The 15,095-nt window shown below is 44.3% G+C and overlaps 1 protein-coding gene across 5 annotated transcripts in view; it reads right to left on the minus strand.

Annotated features, from left to right (window-relative positions):
- Positions 1-7,038: 7,038 nt before the first annotated feature.
- SNX27 (sorting nexin 27) overlaps positions 7,039-15,095 on the minus strand; it is an 87,489-nt gene continuing 79,432 nt past the window's right edge. For 3 of the 5 annotated variants that reach the window (XM_010387150.2, XM_010387148.2, XM_030936556.1), the window contains 4 exons: positions 9,016-9,165; positions 8,566-8,694; positions 8,129-8,188; positions 7,039-7,243 (listed from right to left, as the gene is read on the minus strand). In XM_010387150.2, the coding sequence (XP_010385452.1) occupies positions 7,196-7,243; positions 8,129-8,188; positions 8,566-8,694; positions 9,016-9,165 (387 nt within the window). In that variant the 3' untranslated portion in view covers positions 7,039-7,195. Of the gene's footprint in view, positions 8,021-8,128; positions 8,189-8,565; positions 8,695-9,015; positions 9,166-15,095 lie in introns of all 5 variants that reach the window. The other 2 variants (XM_030936555.1, XM_010387149.2) reach the window with 2 other exon arrangements.

Consider the following 15,095-nt stretch of genomic DNA (forward strand, 5'->3'; position numbering starts at 1 on the left):
GATTACACCCTCTCTCTCATGTCTCCTCCCCAATCCAACTGCAAAGCCCTACTAAGTCTACCTCTAAAGTATTCAGCTGATTTACTTACTCATGTCTCTGCATCTCCACAGCCACTAGCACTGTCCACGTCATATTGCTCTCATCTGTCTCCATGCTGCTTCTCCTGCTCTCCTACACTTTGTTCTCCCAAGAAGCCAAGAGTCATCTTTTAAAAGTTAGTTCACCGGCCGGGCGCGGTGGCTCAAGCCTGTAATCCCAGCACTTTGGGAGGCTGAGACGGGCGGATCACGAGGTCAGGAGATCGAGACCATCCTGGCTAACACGGTGAAACCCCGTCTCTACTAAAAATACAAAAAACTAGCCGGGCGACGTGGCGGGCGCCTGTAGTCCCAGCTACTCGGGAGGCTGAGGCAGGAGAATGGCGTGAACCCAGGAGGCAGAGCTTGCAGTGAGCTGAGATCTGGCCACTGCACTCCAGCCTGGGCGACAGAGCAAGACTCCGCCTCAAAAAAAAAAAAAAAAAAAAGTTAATTCACCAACATTTACTACCTACTCTGCTTTGTCCAGCACTGTATCCTCGTCACCCTAAACAGTGCCCCAAACATTAGACATTGCTTAGAGATACTGGATTTCCCATCCGTATCTAAATCATCATAGGGCCAATGCTAAAACTTTCTCCCATAAAGTCCCAACTCATATATTTCTATTTTCTGGTCACATAGACATAAAACCTCAAGAGTTTTTAGTACTTTCACAATGGTATTAAATCATTAAAGATTTCACTTCCACAGACTTTCTCATACCATTTCCCTCTTTTTCAATTATCACTGCCTATACTTATTAACTGAGTAATCACAGCAATTTTCTAATTGGTCCTTCTGTCTATGTTCTGAAGCATCAATCTTTCTAAACTGCAGCTAATAAAAAACAAAACTTCTCTGATGTTTTTTTTTTTTTTTTTCATAGAACACCTCAGTCTGGCATTCAAGGCTCTTCAAAGCCTTACTTTCCACTTCATTCCTACACATACCCAAATGGAACTATTCATTGTTCTCTGGGCAAGTTCGGTCCCTTTTCTCCCATGTCTTTTCATTCCCAGTTACTACAGTGTCTGGCACATAATGGCTCAATAAATGTTTGTTGAATGCCTTCTTGTTGAAATGCTTCTCACACTGCAACAATTCATCTTAAACACTACTTTCTTCATGAAAATCCTAACGGTCCTCATTGACAGGTCTTTCTCCTTCCTTTTCTAGTCCTTATGGCACTTAAACCTTTCACTGCTATGTATCATGGCCATGCGCAAGTGTCTCATTCTTCTGTGAGCCTGTAAGCTGGCAGAAATGTTTCTTTGCTTTTGTGTCTGTTGCAGTATCTCAAACAATCTCCCCACCCCACCCCCAACAGCAGATACCTAATAAAAGTTTGACTTTAACCACTGTAACTCTAATTCTAGAATTCCACTTTGTTCTTCTTTATGGATTCTTTGCTTAGGAAAGATAACATTCCCCCTCCATTAGCATAGTAGTGTTTCTTAGGTTTTAAATATCCAAAGCTAATGGGTGGATGAGTGTATGAGCCCCTGAACAATGTCTCTTCCCAAACTGCCAAACAAAATGGCACAATGGTCCTTGGTCTTATGGTCATCAGTTAGGGAACGAAAGCATGTGGTCAGAAGTTGTAAAAATAATAATAAATGAAGCTTTATAAAAAAATTAAAACGTCTCACCCACCACAAATGCTGAGCTTTTCAGACCAGAGTCAGCTCATAAACAAAAGTGCAGAGAGGAACAGGTACTCTTGAGAGCAGGTAATTAGGCCCCAGCACCTCAGATGCCTCTGTAAAAGCAAAAGGCAGTAGGACCACCCTTCTTCTCAGGAGTGTGGGAGCAGGGGAGAGTAAGGCCACCCACAGTGCCTAGTTTTGCGCTGGCCATTCAACAGTCATAATGTGTTCCTTTCAGTCCAGATCCCAAAGAGAAAAACTTTCCCAATTTACCTGAAAAAGTATATACATGTTGCTGGGAGTGGGGAGGAGAGGCCATTGCTAAGATCTGTACCAAAGGCTCTGCCAGGCTCTATCTGCATGGCTGAGAAAGGAATCCTGTGAATCTTCAAAGGATTTTTGTGCAAGCTTGCAGATGGGAGGGGTAAGCTCAGTCACCTCTGAGATCTAAAGGAGAAGAAGGAATTTTCAAAGGAGCCACTGGGAAGAGAACTGCAAACAAAGGGGCTTCCGTGGCTTCTTTCCTCACCCTTCTCCATTCCCTGCCCTCAAAAAACTGTCCCACTAGTTACCTGGGAAAACTGGTTAGATGTTTCTTCTTCTTTTCAGACTGACCACTCTAACTCAAATCTCAAAGGTCCCTGTTCACTTCTTCCCACACAACCCAAAGGATTTGTAGTCTAGGAAACCAAAGAAGTGTTTGATCAATAAATCAATTTATTTAAAAGAATATGTTACAATTAATTACACTAAGTGACATTACCAAACAATTTTAGAGTGGTTAGCTCTAGAACAAGGAATGAAAGAAACACTGTTAGCCATTATTGTGTCTGTGTATTTTCTCTTCACATTTCTTAAATCACAAATAAAAAATACAAGATACTGCAGTGAAAATACAATTAGAGTTTCTCTGAAATAAATTAAATGTGCATGGCCTGGGAAAAACTGAAGCCCAGCTCACTGGCTTAAAAGGGGGTCATGATATAAAATTAATGTCCAAGTTTAGCAGGTGGCCAAGTGCCTCCACCCCATATCACTCCCCTCTTTGATTCTATTCCTTCCCACAGCCCTGACCTTCCCACATACCCTAGATTATTGCTGAGGAGTGAGCTGATGCTGTCCTGGCAGCAATGAGGCCTGGCGTGATGTGCTCAGGTTTAGGGGAACAGGAAGTCAAGAGGTGGACCTGGAAGATGGGGAGCTAGAGAAGTATACCCACTACTTCTCTTCTCCCTCCCTCTCTCTGAGTGTTCTATCACATCATCCTCCAAAAGGAAGCTACTGTGACACAATGAAGCTGGTGAAGAAACAGCAGTATGCTGGGGTCAACAGATCAAAGAGCTTCTACTGCTGAATGAATCTAGCCAAACAGTATGATGGCGAGAAGGAAGGGCACAGCAGTCCCTTCTGGTCTGGAAAATTCAGGTTAACTAGGATGCAGTCCCCTTCAAGAAAACTACCTCCTAGGAGCCCAGCCCAGAAGTTGGCAAATTCTGAGATAGGAGAGAGTCATCTCCTGGCGGTGCCCTATTTTGCTGCTCCAAGTGTTGGGTTTGGAGCTACAGGAAGGCATAATTCAAAGCTACTGGCCTGGGTAACTAAAGGATGAAACTAAATGGGCCAGGCATGAGGATGTTGGAATATTTATCTAATTCCTCCCTGAGAGCTCGGTCCAGGCCTAGGAGCTGCCCTGAGCACGCACATATCTGTACCTGCGCTTAGGCCTAGGGTAAGGAGTGGGTGGAAAAATTGAGAATAGAATAAACATATAAAGAGCAGAGGGCCCAAAGCATGGCCCAAGGGAACCTTTCTGCAGGGACAGGTTTCTCAGGGTCTACATTTTCTCCTGGGCCATAAAAAGCTCCGAGCTTCTATCCCAGAGAAACCAAGTGTGGAGGAAGGCCAGTGAGAGACCAGGAGGATCCTGCTGGTTCTGCTGGGATGAAGCTGGGGGGACTGGGAGCCCCCCTTTTCCAAGGGACAAATGGCAAAAGAAGTCTGGGTAGAAGCCTCCCTGGGCAGAAGCTGGGACTAAGAAGAACAGTAGCAATTACAGAAAGGAAGTGCAGAGGAAGGGGAGAGAGAACAGTCACAACTAACACTGCTTCATGCAAAGAAGGGTTTGATCCTATGGGACCCGCGCAGCCACAGGGACCCCGCCTCCATCACCCAAGGCCGTGCATGGGTGGCAGAGAAGCAGGCACTGTCCTTTAGGGGTGCCCTCCTTCCCCACCTCCTTGCTGCAGCTGGGTACTTTGTGGGCTGTTCCTAAATAAATTCTGCCAACAGGCCAACTACCTATAGAGCCCTTACCTAATCTCCAAAGCACCAAGTGAATGCTATGCCAGAAAGGGAACATAGCACCATCTACCTATTCTAAGTGGCCTCCCAATCCCTATGTCTCATGTCTGAAGGTCAGCATTCGAGCTGTCAAATGGAATTCCAGATCTATTCATTACTGTCCCACTCTGAGCGAGTAGGGGCAAATTGCTATTTTTACAGTGTGAACAAAGCTGGTGCCAAAAGTCTCTTTAGCATCTAGGAGTGGGAAATCAACATGTCTTCTTTTCAGGGTCCTTTGGCTCATTTTAAATTCATTTAAGTCAAAAGAAGTTAGTTCTGTGTCAAAGTCTTCAAATTAGGGATCCCTCTGCAACTTTACACATTCAGCATTCTTATGTTTTGTACTCTGTGATTCCACCTAGATTTGGAGAAGGTGAGGGAGGAAAGGCTGTCCTCTTTGATCCCATACCAGCAAATGGCTGCCAGGATAACAAAATAAGAAAGAAAGAAAAGTGGACCAGGTACAGTGGCTCACGCCTATAATCCTAGCACTTTGGGAGGCTGAGGTGGGCAGATTACTTGAGGTCAGGAGTTCAAAACCAACCTGACCATCATGATGAAACCCTGCCTCTAACAAAAATACAAAAAATTAGTGGGGCGTGGTGGTGCACGCCTATAATCCCAGCTACTTGGGAGGCTGAGGCAGGAGAATCGGTTGAACCCAGGAGGCAGAGGGTGCAGTAAGCCAAGATCGTGCCACTGCACTCCAGCCTGGGCGACAGAGCAAGACTCTGAGGAAAAAAAGAAAAAAAAAACAAATAAAAAGAAAGGGAAGGAGGGAGAGAGGGAAGGAGGGAGAGAGGGAGGGAGGGAGGAAGGGAAGAAGGAAGGAAGGAAAGAAGGAAGGAAGGAAGGAAGGAAGGAAGGAAGGAAGGAAGGAAGGAAGGAAGGAAGGAAGGAAGGAAATAGGAAGGAAGGAAGGAAGGAAGGAAGGAAGGAAGGAAGGAAGGAAGGAAGGCAGGCAGGCAGGCAAAAGAAAAGTGGCTTCACAATGATTTGCAACAACAAATTACAAAAAAAGAGATAAAAGAAGGAAAGAAAGCAAAAGAAAAAGAAAGAAAAGAAAGAAAGAAAAGTGGCCTCATAATGATTTGCAAAAACAAAAAGAGACTTTCCAATCACCCCAACACTGCTCAGTAGAGTTGAATACAACCAATTATGACCGTCTCCCAGTTAGAGCAAAAGATGCCATCCTAGGAAGGTTTTCGTTTAGAAGGGGGAGAAGGGAAAAAGAAAAGGCTCAAAGATGTGTTTTAGTTGCATCTGAGCCTGACTTGGTGTTTCTTATGCACTATCTACAGAGCTTAGGGGCTGGGAATATTGTCCTACCCCAACTAGCCCTGGCTTCTGATCCCGGGATGCAGCTCTTAAGTCTCAAAAGGTCTAGCTGCAAGATCAGATGAGGAGCTCTTTAAGGGACAGAAAGCAGAAAGGTTTTCCTTCAGTCTCCTTTTAATTAAAACTTGGGAGATCCAATCTAAATCAACTGTATTCCTACTACTCCTTCCTGGGTCCTCAGCTGGCTTGGATGGGGCAATCATTTGGTTGGCACAGACCACTGACCCACTGCAAGTTTCCCCAAGGCCTTGAAGATATTACTGGATCTCTTCCCATCACTGCTGTTTAAGGAAGTCACAGAGAATGCCATAGTTATGGGTGGTTATTGGTCAGGAATGGAGGAGGTAAAACCTCATGTACACAGGGCATTGCTTGCTTTCTTTCCTCTATGTAAGTCCAACCTGTGTGCCTAAGGTATCAGTTTAACTCTGGTCCCAAGTACTATCCCTGCTGCAAAAAAGTCAGGGAGGGACACAGCAGCTCATGCCTGTAATCCCAGCACTCTGGGAAGCTGAGACAGGAGGATCACCTGAGGCCAAGAGTTTGAGAACAGCCTGGGCAACATAGTGAGACCCTGTCTCTACAAAAAAATTTTAAGAAGAATTAGCCAGGTGTGGTAGTGCACACCTGTAGTCCCAGCTACTCAGGAGGGTGAGGCGGAAGGATCACCTGAGCCTAGGAATTCAAGGTAACAGTGAGCTATGATCATGCCACCACACTCCAGTCTGGGTGACAGAGTTTAAGACCCTGTCTCAGGAAAAAAAAAAAGGGGGGGGCAAGGAAAACAGGAAATTACTACCATGAAGTGTTTCTGGTTCAGGTTCCCATGGCACCAACCTCCTGAGCCCACGCACAACTCCACTCAGGGCTGGTTGAGGGAAAGCATACTGAGGTTCTAGGAAAGCAGGAAGGAGGTGCAGAATATGGCTAGAAAGCCAGGAGTGAGAGAAACAGATGGATCAGAAAAACTGTCATGGAATCAAGAGACCATACCAGGACTTTAGGCTCTCCCTGCAGAACTACAGCCTGTTAACCTTGAAAAACACACCTCTTTCTCCTCCCCAACACCCTCTTGGAAGATAAAGAAACTATACTCCCTGTTCCTCAGACTCTATGGCAACCCATGAGCCGGAATCTGTACTCGATACAAAAAAGGGGCAAAAATCCAAGCAGGTTGTAAACTTTTCAAGTCCTTCATGAGGAGAGGTATTTTTCCCTGTAAAATGCTTTTTTTTTTCCTTTTTAAAGTTTGTTTCAAAATAAAGAGAGTACGAGAGAGGTCATGGATTCTAGTGATAGGTGTGTAAAAACACAAGCTAAAAAAGGTACTGCCATCAATATGAAATTTAAAAAGAAATATATATATGTATATACGTGCAGCTAATTTGTGTATATATAATTTTTACATACATACATATATATGTCTGAACAGTGCAAATGGATGAAGTTCATAGTTCCAGTTTTAAAAATATAGTACAAGGAGAGGCTGTTGGTATGAGGCCCAGGTGAAACGACAAAGATACCTTTGGCAAGTTGGTTGGGCTTATTTTCTTTTCCTGTCTTAACTCAGTTGACTTCTGGTGCTGACCAATCTGCTGTTTACTACCACCTCAATTCCAGAGACATGAAATTCAGAGGGGGTTATTAATAATATTTAGTTTAGGGCTTTTGAATATAATGACTTTAACTCTTTCTCTTCTTTTGTGTTAATGGTTACTCTGTCTGAAATGGGACATGAAAGGAGTAAGAGGATGGGGGTGAAAGGAAGGGAAGGGGATAAGGAAAGGCTAGGTGGCCACATCTCTCTGCTGTGACCTCGCCATCTGGAAAATGTTCTGAAAGGAAAAAAAAAAAAGAGTTATTGGGAAGCCACATCTCCGCTTATCTGGAGACAACTCCTCAAACAGAAGCTAAAAAGGTACGCCTGGATGACTCAATCTGATTGGCCGCATCTCTCCTGATATAACTTCTCATCTAGAATCACAGCCTTTTAGAGCCGGAAGGGACCTTGGATATTAATTACGTGGTTCAGTTTTCCTGTTTCACAGAAGAGAAAACTGAAAGCTAGGGAGGCTGATTTACCCAAAATTACACAGAGGAAAAAAAAGCTAGGAGAAAACCCAGATAAAATTCCCAGAGCCCAATGTTCTTTCTACTGCACTAAGAATATACATTTTCATGTTATTGACTTGACCTCCTGATTCTTTCAAAGATTTTCTTTGAGAATAAGTAGCTAATTATTCAGAATCTTCCAAATTCTGTTCCAGCACTGGCACATACAGACAGCAGTAAAGCAACAGCAAACACCTTCCCTCACACACACATTCTTGGTTCGCCTAGAAAGACTGCCAGGACTCATCCAGTCACACGGCTACAACTGAGGACAGCTTCCCCTGCAGGTCAGGAACAACATGGAGGGTGATCTGATTTAAAAAACTGGCAGAGGAGGGTCCATGAAGTCATGAGAGATGGAAGAGCCTGTAGCCAATGTCCACCCTCTAGACAAGGGAAGAAGCAGGGCTTTTTTGCACAACCCGTTCACCATCCAGAGGCCAACCTTGCTGGAAGAATGTCCTGGCTCACATGAGATAATCAGTCTCTAACTAATATTCCTAGAAAGACAGAGATGGAGGTGAGGGTCCCAGGTATTTGGGCACAGGCCTATAAATTTTAAAGAAACAAAAAGATGAAAGGTCAATTCAAGAACTGTTCAGAATTACCTCTTTTCTCCACTTGAGCTCGCAGAACACCCTCTCGAAGCACTCATGCATGTAATTGAACTGAAAAAAAAGGTGGTGACAATCACTAACTTCTCAAGAGAAGGCACCTCAGGACTGTGCCTTTGAACTCCTGTCCCCAGTCATCCCATCTTCCAAACTCAGTCTACAGAAAAACCCTGACAAGTACCACAAAACTCAGGCCTGGTGCATCCACTATTCTCTAGCTCCTTCTAGTGGTAACTATGAGCCAAGTGGAATAGGAAATTGCCAATTCCAGTCAGGCCTAAAGCAGACAGGATGAATCTGGGGGCTCCAGGATTCAAACAGGTTCAGATCTCAAGACAACTACTAGCTCTATCTCTCTCTCCATTTATGCATTTAGCTGGGAAAAAAAAAAAAAAACTAAGTCCCAGTTACTTTCCTCAAATTGCACTCACATATGGCGTGAAGATTTTAACCCATCGGGGCTTCTTCTCTCCTCGTGCATATTCGAAACAGAAGGCCATCCCTTCTTCATCTGTGTCCCATCGCTGCATCTCATCCCATTCAAATGCAATTACCTGGTTCTGGACAACCAAGACAAGGGAGTAAGGTACAGTCTGTGTTTCAGAGTGCTAGGGAACTGAGGTAGGGGGTTCTGAACCAGGAGACAGAAGAGAAATGAATGGAGATGTCTGCATCCCTTCAGAGAAAGGATTGTGACAGAAGAATACAAATCAGTGGAAGCAGTCAATGAGGATCAGTGTGGATTCCGTGCCTGTTTATCTGCCCAGTCAAAACACAATTTTGATTTCATTTCCCCCTAAAAAGGAATTAAAATGTCACAAGCAAGTGAGCATCAAAGTATCTCCAGTCCTCGTAGCCAGAGCCCTATGCTGAAAACTCACCTCCAGCTGTCCTTCTTCAGTGCAGGCATGCAGTTTAAAGTGCGTGATGCTGATGGCTGTGATAACGTGCCCCTTCCTCCTGGAGTCACAGGCACAGTGGGGAAAGATGATTTCATTGTAGCCCTCACAAGTCCTTAGCATGTTGAGGTACTGAAAAAAAAAAAAAAAAGAAGGAAGGAGAAAAAGGGTTACTATGGTACTAAACACAATGAAGAGCTATTGAGATGTGCAAGAAAAAGAACAAAGAGTATTCTCACCCAACAACCTGAAGACCTGGCCTCTGGTCTCACACCCATCCCTAAGTTGGGAAAGGACTCTGAGACAATTATTTTCATTTTTTGAGACCAGGTCTTGCTCTGTCACTTAGGCTGGAGTGCAGTGGCATGATCTTGGCTCACTGAAACCTCAACCTCCAGGGTGCAAGCAATCCTCCCACCTCAGCCTCCAGTGATCTTCCTGCCTCAGCTCCCAAGTAGCTGGGACCACAGGCACACACCACCACACCCAGCTAATTTTTTGATTTTCTGTAGAGACAGGGTCTCTCTATGTTACCCACGCTGGTCTTGAACTCCTGGGCTCAACTAATCCTCCCACCTCAGCCACCCAAAGTGCAAGGGTTACAGGCGTGAGCCACTGGGCCTGGCTAGCAATTCTTTATCCCACTTTCAACTTCTGCCTTTTTTTTTTTTTTTTTTTTTTTTTAGCCATAAGTAAGGAAACAACACCTTCATACTTCTAACCCTCCTTTCTCTACTTCAGAAAGATACGGGCCAGGTGCAGTGGGTCACGCCTGTAATCCCAACACTTTGAGAGGCCAAGGCGGGTGGATCAAGAGGTCAGGAGATCAAGACCATCCTGGCTAACACAGTGAAACCCCGTCTCAATGGAGTGCAATAGCATGACCATGTCTTACTGCAGCCTCAAATACCTAATACTACAAAAAATTATCTGAGCGTGGTGGCACACGCCTGTAGTTTCAGCTACTCAGGAGGCTGAGGCAGGAGAATCACTTGAACCCAGGAGGCAGAGGTTGCAGTGAGCTGAGATCGTGCCACTGCACTCCAGCCTGGGAGACAGAGCAAGACTCTGTCTCAGGGAAAAAAACAAAAACAAAAACCCAGAAAAACAAAAAGACACACAGATGAAAACCAGAAGATATACTATAACCAGGACTCACAGGGCTAGAAGGAGCCTCACAATTCTGTTTAGTCTGATCCTCTATTTTCATTGTAATCAAGGGATGGGAATCTAATCTATCCTTACAATTAAGAAAGGGAATAAGTATTTCTCTCTCTCTCTCTCTCCAGGCGGGAGTGCAGTGGCCCGATCTCGGCTCACTGCAAGCTCCATCTCCCGGATTCACGCTATTCTCCTGCCTCAGCCTCCTGAGTAGCTGGGACTACAGGCGCCCGCCACCTCGCCCGGCTAATTTTGGGTTTCACTGTGTTAGCCAGGATGGTCTCCATCTCCTGACCTCGTGATCCACCTGCCTCAGCTTCCCAAAGTGCTGGGATTACAGGCATGAGCCACCACGCCTGGCAGTAGTATTTCTCCTTATTCCTTTTGCAATCAAAAGTTACAATGATCTGTAGTAAGGATTAAGCTACCCCAAATCTCATACTTACAAAATGTTAAAACTGAAAGAGACTTTAAAAATGAGTCATTTTATGGGAACTCAGAGTAAGATGAGACTAGCCTGCAGTCACAAGTAATAGTAAGTGGCACAACTAGGACTAGAACCCAAGTTTAATTTCCAGGCCTCTGTTCCTTTTACTGTCACCGACTAGTCCCCAAATCAACCCCATTGTCCCCTGGGTCTCCAGTATATATGGTTCCTTAAAAAGCATCTGGACCAAAATAAAGTGCCACATATGACTCTCACAGTTACAACACGGCAAAACTAATCCAGAGAGGCCAGGTGCAATGCTCACACCTGTAATCCCAGTACTTTGGGGGGCTGCAGCAGGAGGACTGCTTGAGCCCAGGAATTTGAGACCAGCGTGGGCAACACAGTGACACCTTGTCTCTACAAAAAATTTCAAAATTAGCTGGGTATGGTGATATGTGCCTGTAGTCCTAGCTATCTGGGAGGCTTAGGCAGGAGGATAGGTTGGGCTCAGGAGTTCAAGGCTGCAGTGAGACATGGTCATGCCACTGCACTCCAGCCTGGGCAACAGAGCAAGTTCCCATCTATTTATTTTATTTATTTATTTATTTATTTATTTATTTATTTATTTATTTATTTATTTTAATTGAGACAGAGTCTCACTCTGTCACCCAAGCTGGAGTGCAGGGGTGTGACCATGTCTCACTGCAGCCTCCGCCTCCCAGGTTCAAGCAATTCTCATGCCTAAGCCTCCCGAGTACCTGGGACCACAGATGTGCGCCACCACACCTGGCTAATGCTTTGTATTTTTAGTAGAGACGGGGTTTCGCCACGTTGGCCAGGCTGGACTCGAACTCCTGGCCTCAAGTGATCTGCCTGCCTCGGCCTCCCAAAGTTCTGGGATTACAGGTGTGAGCCACCGTGCCTGGCCTAGAGGTGCAACAATATTTCAATCACATCATTTTTCTTCCCTCCCTCCTTCTATCACCCTATTACACCTTCTCTTTTTTATTGTCCTTCCTAGATCAGTGATAAACATGAATACTGCTTAATCCTGCCATTAGCAATATAAACAAAAGAAACCTCTGACTCCTATACTTTGGTAAATATGACAGGGGTGGGTGGTACAGAACAGAATAGAACTCTTCTGGGGTTATAATAAACAGCAATGCCTGAAACACAGAGGAGTGCTTAAGAGGCCCAGACTACCCTGGGCTTGAATCCTGGCCCCATTACTTCCATTACTTCCTAACTGTGCAACCTTTCGTAAGTTACTTTAAGGCAGGCAAATTACTTAATCCCAGGTGCCTCAGTTTCCTCTTCCATAAAAGGGAAATAATAATAGCATTTATACCACAGTGTGATTTGTGAGCATTAAATACAGAGTATTTGGCTGGGCATGGTGGCTCACACTTGTAATCCCAACACTGGGAGGCTGACGTGGGAGGATCACTTGAGCCCAGGAGTTAGAGACCAGCCTAGGCAATATAGAGATGAAACCCCATCTCTACAAAAAAAAAAAAAAAAAAAAAAAAATTTGCCAGGCACCTGCAGTTCTAGCTACTTGGGAGGGTGAGGTAGGAGGATTGGTTGAGCCCAGGAGGTCAAGGCTATGATGGCACCACTGCACTCCAGTCTGGGTGACAGAGCAAAACTCTGTCTCAAAATAAGAAATAAAAATAAAAAAGATATTTAACATAGTACTCAGCCATAATTAGGAATTTAATAAATGACAGCTAAAATAAACTTTTTAAAGTATCTGGAAATTACTTTTAAAAATTCCTGGGGTGAGCTTCAAGTCAGTGACAGTAAAACAAACCAACAAATCTCCTAGGGGAAGAAAGCATATGAGTGAAACAGAGGCAACATGAATGGCAGAAAGTCGAAGGCTATTGAAGCAGGGTAATGGGTACATGGGGACTAATTGTATTTTTCTTTCAACTTCTTTATGTATTTAAAAATTTACACAGCTGGGTGTGGTGGTTCATGCCTGTGATCCCAGCACTTTGGGAGGCTGAGGCAGGCAGATCACCTGAGGTCAAGAGTTCAAGACCAGCCTGGCCAACATGGTGAAACCCCATTTCTACTAAAAATACAAAAATTAGCCAGGCGTAGTGGCATGCACTTGTAATTTCAGCTACACGAGAGGCTGAGGCAGGAGAACTGCTTGAACCTGGAAGGTGGAGGTTGCAGTGAGCCAAGATTGTGCCACTGCACTCCAGCCGGCCTGGGCAACAGAGTGAGACTCCATCTCAAATACGCACAATAAAATGTTAAAAAAAAAAAAAAAAAAAAAAAAAAAAAGAACATCCTAGCAATCAGGCCTCTGGCACTCAATTCAAGCCATCTTCCTAACATAGTCATCAGAAACTTTACTGCTCAATAAGCAGCAATTCTGCTCCAGGACACTTAACACCTCTGCAAATGCCAGTGGGTGCTGTTGACCCTTGAAACTAGTTCTACTCACGTCCTTTAACAAAACAAGATTACATATAGCACATTTGTTGAGAGTTCTCTTCGTTGAGAGGTACCACTACTATTTTTGACAAATATTTCTGCCACAATCTCTTATCGGGAGTTTTACTATAATACATCTTTTAAAAAGAGAAGCATGCTGACAAAGGCAGGGATTGGGAAAAGAGATCAGAAGCAGCATGGAGCTCTGAGTATCTTAAACTCTCGCTTTGTGACCCTGAGTAAGTTACTCTACCTGGGGTCTTCTCTTCTGCCATCTGGAAATAAAAGACACTGCTGCCATCCTGTCTTCCCTGATGCAGGGGAAAATATATGCAATGGAGCCTGACAAAAATGGGTTCAAATCACATTTTCAAATTCTAGTTCCACTTCTGACAAGCTATGTGATCTTAGGTAAGAATCTTAATCTCTCAGATTCCACTTCTCTGAAAAGTAGGAATAATACCTACAGGGTTGTTATAAGGAGAAAATGAGACTTCATATAAGTGCCTAGACCAGTCAGGCACATAATACGTGCCCTCTCCGTCCCCTCTGAATCAAAAGACTGCTTTATCCCTCCGTATTCAAGAATGTAGTCCTTGAAAGCAAAAGACCTTCAGGGGACTTCTTAATGGCATAAGCTCTAAAAATAACCCAAGGGAAAACTAAGGGCACCTGTGCCCTTGGTGAGCCAATAAAGGTAAAGTCTCATTGGGAGACAAGGTTTTCAGAGAGCTCAGACTGGGCAGTATTTATCAGCATTAAGTGGGCAGTCCCTACATCCTTGGGCTTGCACAAAGCCTCAAAGAAGAAGCATTTAAAATTTTACAGGAGGGGATCAGAAAACACACCTATGGAGTACCATGCTTACTTCCTGGGTGACAAAATAATCTGTACACCAAACTCCCATGACATGCAGTTTACCTATGTAACAAACCTGCACATGTGTCCCCGAACCTAAAATAACTTAAAAAAAAAAATGTTTTTATATAAATAAAAACTTGTAAAAGAAAGGTGAATTTTTTTTTCTTTTTTCTTTTCTTTTTTTTTTTTTTTTTTTGAGACAGAGTCTCACTCTGTTGCCCAGGCTGGAGTGCAGTGACACGATCTCAGCTCACTGCAACCTCCACCTCCCAGGTTCAAGCAATTCTCCTGCCTCAGCCCGAATAGCTGGGACTACAGGTGTGCGCCACCAAGCCCGGCTAATTTTTGTATTTTTAGTAGAGACGGGGTTGCACCATGCTGGTCAGGCTGGTCTCGAACTCCTGACTTCGTGATCTGCCTGCCTCGGCCTTCCAAAATGCTAGATCCAAAGTGCTAGGATTACAGGCATGGCTTAAAGCATATTTACATAAAGGTATTTAAAAGGGTATTTGGTATTTGAAACACCAAATCATCCTGCCCATTCTCCTTTCAGGAGAATGTGCCCACCTAAAGGTGATAAATACTACCCAGCTTGAGTCTCTCTGACCACCCTGTCTCCCAATGAGACTTGACTCTGTTATCTCACCAAGGACACAGGTTCCCTTAGTTATCACTTTAAGTTTTGAGTAACTAAATATGTATTCCGAATTATCTTCCTTTATTCATATAACATGTAGAAAGTGGCCCATTTAAGCCAGAGAATTGGAAAGGTATAGTACAGGATATTTTTTAAATGTTCAATATTCAGCAAGACAAATAAATACAGATATAGGGCAGTTTCTGATTTTTTTTTTTTTTTTTTTTTTTTTTTTGAGACAGAGTCTCGTTCTGTTGCCCAGGCTGGAGTGCAGTGGCACCATCTTGGCTCACTGCAAGCTCTGCCTCCCGGGTTCCCGCCATTCTCCTTGCCTCAGCCTCCTGAGTAGTTGGGACTACAGGCGTCCGCCACCACGCCCGGCTAATTTTTTGTAGTTTTAGTCGAGACGGGGTTTCACCATGTTACCCAGGATGGTCTCAATCTCCTGACCTCATGATCTGCCCGCCTCGGCATTCCAAAGTGCTGGGATTATAGGCGTGAGCCACCGCGCCTGGCTGA

Source organism: Rhinopithecus roxellana, chromosome 8 (genome assembly GCF_007565055.1).
Source record: "Rhinopithecus roxellana isolate Shanxi Qingling chromosome 8, ASM756505v1, whole genome shotgun sequence".
Taxonomy (NCBI): domain Eukaryota; kingdom Metazoa; phylum Chordata; class Mammalia; order Primates; family Cercopithecidae; genus Rhinopithecus; species Rhinopithecus roxellana.